Source organism: Mizuhopecten yessoensis, unplaced genomic scaffold (assembly GCF_002113885.1).
Source record: "Mizuhopecten yessoensis strain PY_sf001 unplaced genomic scaffold, ASM211388v2 scaffold8383, whole genome shotgun sequence".
NCBI lineage: Eukaryota > Metazoa > Mollusca > Bivalvia > Pectinida > Pectinidae > Mizuhopecten > Mizuhopecten yessoensis.
In genome coordinates, this window is record NW_018407520.1 from 368,029 (window position 1) to 382,181 (window position 14,153).

Here is a 14,153-nt window from a genome sequence, read left to right on the forward strand (position 1 = left end):
GGTCAGAAGCTCTGTAACATGCCAGTGATATATTCCATTTGGCATGCTATAACAGAAAAAGAATCTAGTAATATAGATATGTGAGAAATGATAATACAATATTCTTTAATCTTATCAGAGATAATTTGAATAAACAGTACATGTATATAGTTATTCCAATTTGATGAATTATCTTTTGAGACTGTGTAAAGATGTTTAGGACAATAAACTTTGAATAAGCAACGAAAGATAGCAAAAAATGTCAAGATACATTCAATGTAAATACAATTAGCATTTTCAATACGTGACGTTCATCAACTTTATACTAACAGAACGATAACACACTAATGCTCGTATTCACATTTCATATTGTAAAGCTTTGTGTCAACGTCGTGGTCATAAATGTATCGTATAACATTTTAATGTCGCTGTTGTGTGTTCGTATTTGACTTGTTGTTATATTTTACCAAGTGTTGGTATTAAGCTATCAGAAGACTTCCGTATACTGTAGCGAATACACACACTGCTTAGTTTCGCGTATTATCTTATAAAAGATATTCTGTAAGAATTATGAAAATCGACAAAGCGTCATGATGTTGTGACGTCAAGTTGAAGAAAATATACAATAATATTTGACATTAAATGATGGTTGTTTTGTTTCGAATTCTTCGAGTCTCAAAATTGGGGAAGGTGGGTGTTCAGGCTATTTTGGTATGACTGTGAGATAACTTTGGTATGACTGTGAGATTACTTTGGTATAACTGTGAGATAACTTTGGTATGACCGTGAGATATTTTTGGTATGACTGTGAGATAACTTTGGTATGACCGTGAGATATTTTTATTATGACTGTGAGATAGGTTCACAAGTGTTGCAATGTGGTCTTGATTTGGTTTGTTAAATGATAATAATACTTATAGTCTTTACTTATACTTGATGACAAAAGTTGAGTCAACGACTCGTCTTATACTTGGTCAAGTAGTTACAAAATATACAATTATTTACAAAACCACTATGGCAATTTTGTTAATAAATGGCTTTCCAAAAGATACGAAAGTCTCATGTATAACGTCGAATGGTCGGGACACATGCTGACGAATATGCCTGTAAATTGTTGAGGTAGTCAAATGAAATAATATTATAGTAGTAGTGGGTTCGTTCTTCAACCAGAACAAATTGTTTGCCTGCCGATTAGGAAGGGCTTTTACATTTTATAGATTCTTTGAACGTTTTATAGAACACAACCTGGGGCCGGTAGTTACAATCGGGAATTTCAGCAAGTTTGTTGAGGAAGGTGACATATATAGTTGAAGGCGTGATGACCATACATGGTTTTTGTCGAGTAAAACATTGAAGTTGAAGGGGCAAGTTTGTCATGCTGTTGAGAGATTGTAAATGTTGATTATTCCTATCAGAAACTTGTGCTCAGTTATGCCAGATCTACAGCATACCAGGGTTAGAATCAAACTTGCCGCGACATGTCAGCTTTTAACATTATTTTTTCATTTAGTGTCGCGTTGTTGATTTTCAACACGAGTATAGCTGCCAGTATTTTAATTGAAATTTAATGGATCTCCAGGGGTTAGTTTGAGCGGACATGAATAATTGTGATAACAAGAATGTATCTCATGTAACATTTGTTTATTTTGATTACTTTTGGGAGCCTCGTGTGGTAGATTGGTTTACCGATTTGGAAAATGAAGAAATGAACGTAGCACACAGCCTTGTAAATGCACCTATAAAATTGGGTAATGGATACAGTTTAGAAAACATAAATTACACTGCACCATACAGCTGACTAACGAAGACATGTATTTTCTTAGTAGGTGGAAGCGTCCTTAAACGACCTCAGCTGTTAATAACACTTTAAACAAAATAAAACCGTAGTGGGTCGAACACGTTTTTACTAAAGAGGACGAACCTTCCTTTCAGAATGATCTCTCTGCGATTGTATTCTGTAGCATGTATCAAAACAATAACTGTTTACTAAAGAGTTATGTACTTGTCCTAATACTGTTCTACCGGATTTTGTTCTTTTTAAAAAACAATAGAATTAGGTATTGCTGACGGATTTGTCAGCAAAAGCCCCCTTTACCAGCTGAGGCCGTTTATGAGGCTCTATATATTGCCTTGTTGGTGCAACAAAACACCTGGCCCAATACAGGACGTTTTAGACATCAATTTGACTCATTCCTTAATTGTTGGTGGTTTTCCAACAGACCCGTCCTCGTGCAGAACTATTGCTTTGAAAGTGCCCAGCGTTTGTCCGGACTTATATAAAGGAGTAACCACATACCATAGACGTATTGGACCTTATACTTACTGCAAGTGGCAATAACTTTGGAAAACAAATTCGGGTGGGTCCTAACACTTCCGGTAAATTATTTTGTTTATTTGTTTGTTTGAGTTTAACGGCCTATCGACAACTGCGGTTATTTAGGACCATGGTGATATTTTTATTTATTCTTAACAAACATGCGAGTAGCGAAGATAAAATCGGATAAAAATGAAAATCTTTTAAAAGCATTCACATTGTATGTGTAAATGATTAAAAATGAAAAAAGGGTTAAAATAATAATGGAGATAATAAAAGATGATATGGAATATGTTATATATATATTACGTCAAATAGGGTATGGTGGGTTAAAAGACATCAGAGTATATAGTAGAGACCGATGTCTTTCAAACAGTTAAATAATACCGTCGAGTCCACGGAACTGAAAAGAGTTTTCATATCCGGGACTCGAAAGTAATTATAACGAAAGTGTTTAACATCGGAACATTCTATTAAACAATGTTCCACTGTAAATGGAGTGACACATGCATGGCATGGTAGTGCGGACTGCTTACTGATAAAGTATGAACCTTTTTTATTATGTCATAGAGATAAGATAAGCAAAGGATGACGACACGATTCGTATATGTCCAATAACTTAAAACTCAAAAGTGCAACAATTGTGTATCCATATATTTAGATCGTTTTGGTCGACCGCCACAAGCAACGTCTTTGTAGGATGTATAACACACGTAAACACGCAGCAAGGTGGTAATAAAGCCGTGAACGTTTCGCGAGCTATGACGCAGGGTACCTCAAGCGAGACTTTCCCCGTCCGATCCTCCAAGATGAACTCCGAATGAAATGCCTTCCTCCGATAAACAACGTACATATGTTTGTGACTGACTTGACATTGTGTTTCTATTCCTTGCTCCTCGTCGCGTATATGTCGTCGCTAATTGGTGATAGTTTTATCTTTGTAATAATTGAGGTATCAAACGTTTGATTTTCCTTGATATTCATAATGCATTCATAGGACCTGTAGATGTTTATGTAATATCCATATCGGATGACAAAGAACTGCTTTGTTTATCTAATCGATCGTACCGTTGGGTAGGCGCTTAAACAAAATGATAATTTAATTAACGTCAGAAGTCTTTGTGTGTGCACATGTGACTTAAAAATAATTATGATATGAATTGACGAAAATCCTTATGATGTTCCAGTACCATGTTTTGAGCTGGTGAATAAGGTCAATTGAATAGAAAAGAATGAAAACTACGAAGGACGTATTTTATACGAGGAACTCAAAGCCTGCTGTAACAAAGACTTAAAGCTATCTTAAAGTGTAACCTTAAACTTAAAGTGTAACCTTAAACTTAAAGTGTATCCTTAAATTGTGTATCCCCAGTTGTACCGGTGTGAGATTGATAGAATCCATCCCTAATGATTCGAGGTATGGGTAAGCGTTATGCATATGATACACAATTTGTGAACAGGGTAAGAGAAAAAGAATCATTCACCCCCTGGAGGTTGAGAAAGGGGAATCTCAACCCTCGGGGAAATATTCTTAAGTTGCCCAACATGTGAAATTAATAGAACCCCCTTGAATTCCACATGTTAGTCTCATGGTTAAAGAAACGAAAAGAAATATGTGTCTGCATACTTATGTTTGTGTGATACTTCCGATTTTTACCAGAGTTATTTCTCTCAATTGTAGCACTTCTCAACATTTCACAACGGCCAGGGTGTTATCAAATTATGCATTCTAAGATATCTTCCAATCATGTCATCAATGAATACACTAACCCAAATACAACAGTCGTTGTTGAAGTGTATAACAGTGAGGCAATTTATCTCCATAATTTATTTTAAATGATGCTGTTGATGTAGTAAATAAGCAGTTATAACGTCAACGAATTTGTAAACATGATATATTTTTTTATTGATGTATAATAATATATACATATGCAAGTATAGTTTTTAAATGTAGTTCCATGCTCGTGTCGCTTCTCTGCGCGTGTTCCATTTATATTGATCCTGTTTCACGTGTGTCTGGTGGTCCATTGTGCCCTGAAACAGGAGTCAGAGGAGGTTAGTAATGACACGGAGTTATAATCTGCTTTACCCTTTTTTTTAAATGATGACATCACCTAGCAGCAACGTATTTCATTTGAGTATGAAATAAAAGAAACTTTCGTGACGTAACACGTGGTTTACTTATGACGTCAAAGATTAACCTTGGTTAATGAGAGTCTTGTCGCTGCCCCTGCGTCAAACGCTCAAATAACTTCGGTTAATTATTCGCGCCAATTTTAGTAAGATAGGGATTTTCCGCCAATGTCGTTTAAAGGACGACGCATATACAAAACGCAGTAAGTAAATAAATTATTTAAGAACAAATAAATAAAATTAAACATTTGTTCTATAGAAAAAATGTAAATATATGGATTGAACAGCGTTTTTTTTTTCAATTATCATTCCGGTATGAACGCAAGCCATTCAATCCCTATATGAACGCCAAGGCATTGTAAATATAAATTATTTGTCCTGAGTGGACGATTTGCTTAAGTAATGTCCGATCTGAAATGAATTCTTATTTAAAAATTCGATCCATTATTTTTTTCTGTTTTGTTCTCTATTTTAATTGTAAGTGTATTGATAGTATATCGTTATCAAAACTAAAAGTATTCTAATTTTCACTATTATTCTTTGAATATACTATAATAAAACACTTTGTAACAGGGTGTGATTAAATATATAAACCAACATTGCATATCACAAATACATGAAGGTCGTTTTCGATTTCTTACAGAAACATCTAGAACAAATTAAGGTTGGTCAGAATGGTTTTCATGCACGTGATGCTAAGAAAGTTATGTCGGGTTTCGGAATTCCTCTATATTATAGCGATAATGAATATGACAGGTGTACTTAACACAGACTTCACAGGTAGCAGTATTATATAAAGACAGATTCACGGGAAAAGAGCTATGGTACTTTAATAACAATAATTATCATTATTCCTGAAAGCGCGTGTCACAACTGAATATTATCACTACTATTCCACTTGTAACATGACACATCTATTTATTTATCACTGCCAGGGATGTTTGCTATTCAAATTGCGAGTTTGATCAAAGTTGAACGATTTCGATAATAACTCATTTGATAGGGTAAAACGCATAGCGCAATGTAACCCATCAGAAAACCACCTTTTCCCTTCGTGTTTTTTGTCAGGATATAACATACCCCCATGCTATATATCAAGTAAGGGAACTATGTTTAACTTCGTTATTCTGTATATAAGCAAGGAACTACATTTAATATGTGTATGTATCCAGTAATGGAGTACAGAAATTACCATTGCTTGGTTATATTGATTAACTTCCCGAGCTCGTACGCTCGTTTCAACTCACCAACTTTCCTGACTTGTCTGCGTGAGTCGTCTCTTGTGCCGGGTGGGCTGTTACCGAAGTTCCTAGTGACGTCACGTCTGCCGTTAGAGCCACTACGAGTACCTGTCGGTGAAGATGTGAAATTGACAAGATATTACGGCGAGTTAAACACTGTAAATCAGCAACATTATGATAGAATCCGCGAGGAGAGCAGATTGTTAATTGTATTCCGAGTCATTGGAAGAAACGAGATATATATTATAGTCCATTTAGAGCAAAAAATCCTAGCGGGAAAGAACACCCAATTGAAATGCCTTCGTAATACATAGTTGATACACAATAAGTATTTACAGCAGTTGATAGTGGTTCACGCTGACTCTCGAACTGATTTATGTTTATTTACCGGTAGAAAAGTATGTCGATAAATCGTTATGAAAGTTAATCATTTCCAAAAACAGGCGGTTGAATACAACTGACTCCTGAACTATTACAGGGTGATAACGTTGTGATAACGTTGTGACGTTGTGATAACGTTGTGATAACGTTTTAATACGTCCTCTTACTTATGTGGTCACAATCGTATGGATATACTACGAAACGCGTAATAATGTATTCAAAGTATAACTTTGCGCATAATGTATACTTAGTTTGAAGAGAACTATATTTTGGTTGGAATATTAGTATGTTTTTATTCATCAAACGCCTGTCCATAACAAGGATTATACTTACATCGGCCACAGGACAGCCGGCAGTGACTGATCATGTAACCCGGGTTAAAGCTGCACTCCCCAATGCCTGCCCAGGTTTCGCATTGTTCATTGTTGTCGGAGCAGGCGCCTGGGATACAAGCAACATAATAGTATTCACGTTAAAACAATTGGTACATCATCTAACAATGCTGCACCAATAATATAAACAAGCTAATCTTCGCAACGCAACGCTTTTGTCACTATCTAATCTTCTATATTTATTAAGTTACAGTCTACACTGTCATTCACTCAATAACCATCGTTCCTGCAGACTGGCAATAACATCTCGCAACCTGACCAAATATCGTCTCACAATACCATGACGCCAACAATAATATATGTTCTTGGTGTAATGCAAAGTTTCTGCGAACGAGATACAATTATGTGACGTCATCGACAGTAGCTATATAGGCCGAGTTAAACAAGGCTTCGGTGAATTTCAGATTTTGTAACATTTTTATTTAACCGATCACTCGTACATTTGTTCTAAATGTGAAATTTATGTCCGCTGAATGATATATAATAATGGTTGTAAACCGTTCACAGAAACATTCTGTAAATATTTGGACTTCTATTTAGGTCAGGTTAGGATGTGATGACTTCGGTGATGCATTAACACATTACTACTTCGCCGTCAACTGGAGTTATCATCTTATAACCTGACCTAAACAGAAACTGTTCGTTCAGAAAACAGTTGCATGAAATGAGAACTTTTCTCTTGAAGATTTGTCCGAATTCTTCTGTTTTAATCACAAATTGTTGTTTTATAACGAATCCATTTTTCTACTTACACGTCCCGCATGCATGCTGGCATGTTCTATGCATGTACATCGGGTTTCTGTCACACTCGCCTGTGGCCGCCCAACCTCGGCACTGTATTTCGTAATTGTTACAATCTGGGATACAAACGATATTCATATAATATCAATCATGTTAAAGCAGTTTGGATCTAACAATATAATACAGATCCAATTAAGACATAAATTTGTATTTTTAAAGAAAAGGGACTCAATTTCATATAAACAAAGATTGCGCTTCCCCTTTGGGACAGGGGGACGGGTCCCAACTAGAGGAATTAAGGTAAATCTTCAAAACAATCCTTTGCAATTGAAAAGTTTAATTATTTCAGGCTGGGTAGGAGTTGTCAGACTTGGCCCAGATATCTAACTTTTGAGGGTTAATAAGGGTTATCTCGAGAGTTAATGATCCTTTAGTGTCTACTCGTTGAAGCTCGTACATTATCTTATAAAGTAAGACAGTTACAGGATATACCCTATAATCAATCATTACTCGTTATATCTATATATACAGCTTTAATTTTAGACGGTTATGCGTGACAGAAAATGAACTTACCATCGCCTCCTCGGCTGTTCGCATAGGGATCGGTCATTCTTTTAAGAGGGTTTTCGTTTGCTGTGTGTAGAGGAAGAACGTCAATAAATTTATCATAATGTATCGAAGATTCTTTATTGACTCACAATGTATTATTGATAGGGCAATAAACCCTAGAAACCGATAAACATTTAAAGTGTATTCCACATATAAAGACAGTATGGACATATATCCTGTTTGACAATGGAGTGTACTGCATTTTACCGTAATCGTATCGTTTGTGGAGATTACCTCACTGTATCATTGAGGACTACAAACGGGGGCAATTGTCGCATTATAATATTATATACGGACATTGTTTCTTTGCAATCTTAGTAAGACAAAGGATAATCGATTGAAATACATATTGTTCACAAACTTAAGCACATTGACCACGGAATATAGATATTGTAAACAGGAAATACATATTGTTCACAAACTAAAGCACATTAACCACGGAATATAGATATTGTAAACAGGAAATACATATTGTTCACAAACTTAAGCACATTAACCACGGAATATAGATATTGTAAACAGGAAATACATATTGTTCACAAACTTAAGCACATTAACCACGGAATATAGATATTGTAAACAGGAAATACATATTGTTCACAAACTTAAGCACATTAACCACGGAATATAGATATTGTAAACAGGAAATACATATTGTTCACAAACTTAAGCACATTAACCACGGAATATAGATATTGTAAACAGGAAATACATATTGTTCACAAACTTAAGCACATTAACCACGGAATATAGATATTGTAAACAGGAAATACATATTGTTCACAAACTTAAGCACATTAACCACGGAATATAGATATTGTAAACAGAAACAATCCATTGAACACCGAGTAAATTGTTTACAGAATGATCCTATTGTACCCTGAGGTATACTCATTGCCTTTATAAAGTTAAGTTTAGATGCCGTACCTTCCTTTCCGGCAAGCGGGTGACTATCGACGTGCGTCAATTTTGCGGCGTAGATAATCTGAATCATCTGAAACAATTAAACGAAAATAATTTTGATGGGTGCATATCCAGGATCAAGGAAAGGCAGGGGAGGTCTTAAAGGACGAGGATCAACGAGAGACGTGGCGTACAGGGTATATAACGAAAATGTGCGTTAATGAAATCTTGAGTAAAATAACAAGATTTAATATTGGAAAATTATTTCAATACAAAGAATGTTTCTGATAATGTTATTGGTTATACGTTACAAACATGTACATATCTTTACAACTATTTAAATATATACAGACAAATATGTCACGACAGAAAACGAGTATAACAAGTATCAGCAAAATTACCAAAATCGAATAAGTGTAAATGTAAAATAAGTGTAAATGTGAATAAAAGTGTAAATATAATATTGTCTACTATTATTGATTGATAGGGACTGCCTAAGAAATGAATGGAAGATATACGAAAGTATTTGGAGGAAAGAAAGGACGATAAACAATAACTAGTAATGTATTAACAAGATAACAGAATGGGATGAAATATCAATCGTTTCGTTCGATAATCAACACATAAAATAACAAGAGGCCAAATGGGCCTGCATCGCTCACCTGGTAATAATCTCACACTTGTAATCTTAAAAGAGGACTAAAATACAGCTACAGGCAGAATATCAGTGTTTGATTCATAAGAACCTATTAAAAGATTTAAACACATGAGGCCTGTGACATTGAATGTCGAACAAGGACATTAGGTTTAAAGTGGGTCAAGGTCATTCATTTGAACAAACTTGGTAGCACTTCATCCCAGCATACCACAGGCCCAATATCAGTACCCTGGGCCTCTGGGCCTTTTGGTTATTGTGAAGATGTCGTTTGAAGATTTTAGCAAATTTGAACCCTGTGACCTTGAAAGTGGGTCAATGTCATTCATTTGAACAAACTTGGTAGCCCTTTATCCTAGCATGCTACAGGCCCAATATCAGTACCCTGGGCCTTTTGGTTATTGAGAAAAAGTTGTTTAAAGTAAAATATTGACGCTTGACGACGGACGCCGCACCACGGCATAAGCTAATAACTAGTTAAATGAAGAAAGTAAGATCCTCATTGTGGTGTTTGTTTTTACAAGAAGAAAGTACAACAAGGTTAACATTTTACTGCACCGTAAGCCCATATTAATGATAACGACTCACACTTAACAAGGTTAACATGTTACTGCACCGTAAGGCCATAATAATGATTACGACTCACACTTAACAAGGTTAACATTTTACTGCACTGTAAGGCCATATTGATGACAACGACTCACACTTAACAAGGTTAACATGTTACTGCACGGTAAGGCCTTATTAATGATTACGACTCAAACTTAACAAGGTTAACATTTTACTGCACCGTAAGGCCATATTGATGATTACGACTAACACTTAATAAGGTTAACATTTTACTGCACTGTAAGGCCATATTGATGATAACGACTCACACTTAACAAGGTTAACATGTTCCTGCACTGTAAGGCCATATTGATGATTACGACTCGCACTTAACAATGTTACCATTTTACTGCACTGTAAGCCCATATTGAAGATTACGACTCACACTTAACAAGGTTAACATTTTACTGCACCGTAAGGCCATATTGATGATTACGACTAACACTTAATAAGGTTACCATTTTACTGCACTGTAAGCCCATATTGATGATTACGACTCACACTTAATAAGGTTAACATTTTACTGCACCGTAAGGCCATATTGATGATTACGACTAACACTTAATAAGGTTACCATTTTACTGCACTGTAAGCCCATATTGAAGATTACGACTCACACTTAACAAGGTTAACATTTTACTGCACCGTAAGACCATATTGATGATTACGACTCACACTTAACACGGTTAACATTTTAATGCACCGTAAGGCCATATTAATGATTACGACTCACACTTAACAAGGTTAACATTTTACTGCACCGTAAGGTCATATTGATGATTACGACTCACACTTAGCAAGGTTAACATGTTACTGCACCGTAAGGCCATATTAATGATTACGACTCACACTTTACAAGGTTAACATTTTAATGCACCTAAGGCCATATTAATGATTACGACTCACACTTAACAAGGTTAACATTTTACTGTACTGTGAGGCCATATTGATGATTACGACTCACAATTAACAAGGTTAACATTTTACTGCACTGTGAGGCCATATTGATGATTACGACTCACACTTAACAAGGTTAACATTTTACTGTACTGTGAGGCCATATTGATGATTACGACTCACACTTAGCAAGGTTAACAGTTTACTGCCCTGTAAGGCCATATTGATGATTACGACTCACACTTAGCAAGGTTAACATGTTACTGCACCGTAAGGCCATATTAATGATTACGACTCACACTTAACAAGGTTAACATTTTACTGCACCGTAAGGCCATATTGATGATTACGACTCACACGTGGTACGATACGTCCAAGAATGACACGTCTATGTCTAATGCATTAAAAATTGTGTAATATACAGCGAAAGGAGAAAGGTGCTTGTAAAACCTTTCATAACGATATAAATCTATTTTTGCTACAGTAGATAATTCAAACTTAGACTAGCATTTAATATGAACCTTGCAACAATATATACAGGAAAAATAGCATGCAGATAAGATGAAATATAATGAAGTGCATACGGGTAACTTACATAACTCTGACGGGGATCAAAATGCGGTGTTGTAGAGGCTACTAGCAAGGGACTGATCCCGTTCAATCGTCTCCGAACGATTATTCTATGCACCGAAGTCTTAATAACGTCAACTAGATAGCATTACCATTTATATCTTAATTAACGACTGACAAAATTCAACATACTACTATAACAAGGTTTAGTCAAATTGTTGCAACATAATTAATAGTGAAATATATACTGGATTTACACCGAAATTGTCATACAACATACTTCACACTGGCACATGTGCTTGATTGACACCGATGGTGACGTGATAAACATACTTCACACTGGCCAATTTGTTTGATTGACACCGATGGTGACGTCATAAACATTCTTCACGCTGGCACATTTGCTTGATTGACACCGATGGTGACGTAATAAACATACTTTATACGGACACATGTGCTTGATTGACAGCGATGGTGACGTATTAAACATACTTTATACAGACACATGTGTTTGATTGACAGCAGTGGTGACGTCATAAACATACTTTAGACAGACACATGTGCTTGATTGACAGCGATGGTGACATAATAAACATACTTTATACAGACACATGCGCTTGATTGACAGCGATGGTGACGTAATAAACATACTTCACACTGGCACATGTGCTTGATTGACACCGATGGTGACGTCATAAACATACCTTATACAGACACATGTGCTTGATACACCGATGGTGACGTCATAAACATACTTTATACAGACACATGTGCTTGATTGACAGCGATGGTGACGTAACAAACATACTTTATACAGACAAATGTGCTTGATTGACAGCGATGGTGACGTAATAAACATACTTTATACAGACACATGTGCTTGATTGACACCGATTGTGACGTCATAAACATACTTTATACAGACACATGTGTTTGATTGACAGCAGTGGTGACGTCATAAACATACTTTAGACAGACACATGTGCTTGATTGACACCGATGGTGACGTCATAAACATACTTTAAACAGACACATATGCTTGATTGACACCGATGGTGACGTCATAAACATACTTTATACAGACACATGTGCTGGATTTACACCAAAAGTGACGTCCATAATACTTCACAGTGCCACATGTGCTAGATGTACACCGACAATGACGTCATACAACATATTTATCACGGACACGTGTACTGTTTTACACCGACAATGACGTCATACAACATATTTATCACTGACACGTGTACTGTTTTATACTGACCCCATTCAATGTATGTTATAGCGACACATGTACTGGTTTGCACCGAAAGTGGCGTCATACAACATAGTGCGATACATATACTTGATAATATATCAGATTTAAACTAGCTTTCAATTTTATTAATATTTCTAATCTCATTTCTCTTCAACACGTAAAAGGCTAAACATTTTCAAGTGTAATATTCGAAATAAGATTCATGTAGTTAAGTCAACATAGAAGGACAAACAACAAACATACAGAAAGATTGAAATCTACCAGTCAACTTTAAACTTACCACTGCGATCAGCGCCACTGTTATCCCGGTATCCGCCATGTCTGTCTATTAGGGATGCTGTCGGAGCACTGTATCAGTCCACAGGTTTCCCCAGGCATTTTATACAGTTACAGAGAGACAATTTAACCATTTGACATCTGAAATGTATTTGGTCTTATCAGTAATTGTCTATCATGAATAATGACGTATTTATAAACGTCAAACAAACCTCGTAGTCTATCTACATTATCATCACTCACGACAGAAACAGTAATTCAGAGGACTTATTTAACCTTTCTCTGCTATTGTAATCGGTTGCCGAGTTTATCAATATATCTCATAAGTATAAAGCGAGAACATATTACATTTATATGCTCAGATAAACATCTATTAACGATTTGGTCCAAATGTCATTTTTTTTTCCTTTTACTTATACTATGTGTAATAAACACGTTTTGATTATTTTAGACATAACGGCTGATTTTTGAGGGTATGACGATGATAGGGTATTAAATAATTACTTTTATCGCCACAAAACAGCCTAATTGGCATCATCCATTTTTATACGCCCGTCCATATCTTCATTATTTTCAATAGATTAATTTGAAACTTCATAAGTATGTTCATTACCATAACAGCTAGGATAAGTTTGATAACCACCAATATCCGACGGTAACTTACGGAGTTAAGGCCCTTTATCCACTTTCCGAAACGGTGTCCCATATATATCTTCAATAATTTTCACCAGATTAAATTCAAACTTCATATGAACGTTTATTACCATAACAGCCCGGACAAGTTCGATAGCCTCCAATATCCGACGGTAACTAACGGAGTGTCCACGTGGTATCTCAGCTAATTTTGGACGTTTTACCAATTGGCTTCATGTAGGATAAAAAAAGTAACAAAAAGTGAGTGGAAATACCCTAAGACTTGTGTCGGAATGTGATAAATTTGATTTCATGCTGTTGTTGATGTCATCGTTCTCAGGTCATATCACTTCATAAGATGTCCTTAGCCTAGGACGTTAAATCCTTAACAAATACAATCTTTGGTGATATCACAGGTCATCAAGATAATCAACTCCTGTTTTCAACAGGGCTTTCCCGAACAATTCAAGTGGTCAAACTGGACATTTGGAACGGACTATGATTATTGGGATAGCAAGGTAACATAAGTGGAAGTCCATACTACACATGCATTCATTAAAAA

At 35.8% G+C, this 14,153-nt stretch overlaps 1 protein-coding gene across 1 annotated transcript; it reads right to left on the reverse strand.

Annotated features, from left to right (window-relative positions):
- Nucleotides 1–4,191: 4,191 nt before the first annotated feature.
- On the reverse strand, nucleotides 4,192–13,052 carry LOC110455819 (putative tyrosinase-like protein tyr-3). Its single transcript, XM_021506203.1, has 7 exons — nucleotides 12,963–13,052; nucleotides 8,718–8,784; nucleotides 7,755–7,814; nucleotides 7,193–7,297; nucleotides 6,382–6,489; nucleotides 5,674–5,775; nucleotides 4,192–4,327 (listed from the first exon to the last, which is right to left on the reverse strand). Exons 1-7 carry the CDS (start codon nucleotides 12,999–13,001, stop codon nucleotides 4,284–4,286), a joined length of 525 nt encoding a protein of 174 aa, XP_021361878.1. The 5' UTR covers nucleotides 13,002–13,052; the 3' UTR covers nucleotides 4,192–4,283.
- Between the last annotated feature and the right edge of the window lie 1,101 nt (nucleotides 13,053–14,153).

What these genes read in the sequence shown, in the direction of transcription:
- LOC110455819 (XM_021506203.1), bottom strand. Translation starts at nt 13,001, where the DNA reads ATGGCGGATACCGGGATAACAGTGGCGCTGATCGCAGTG. An exon ending in CCCGCTTGCCGGAAAGGAAG is followed by an intron (nt 7,815 to 8,717) that starts GTACGGCATCTA and finishes CTCTACACACAG; the next exon opens with CAAACGAAAACCCTCTTAAA. An exon ending in GAACAGCCGAGGAGGCGATG is followed by an intron (nt 7,298 to 7,754) that starts GTAAGTTCATTT and finishes TTTGTATCCCAG; the next exon opens with ATTGTAACAATTACGAAATA.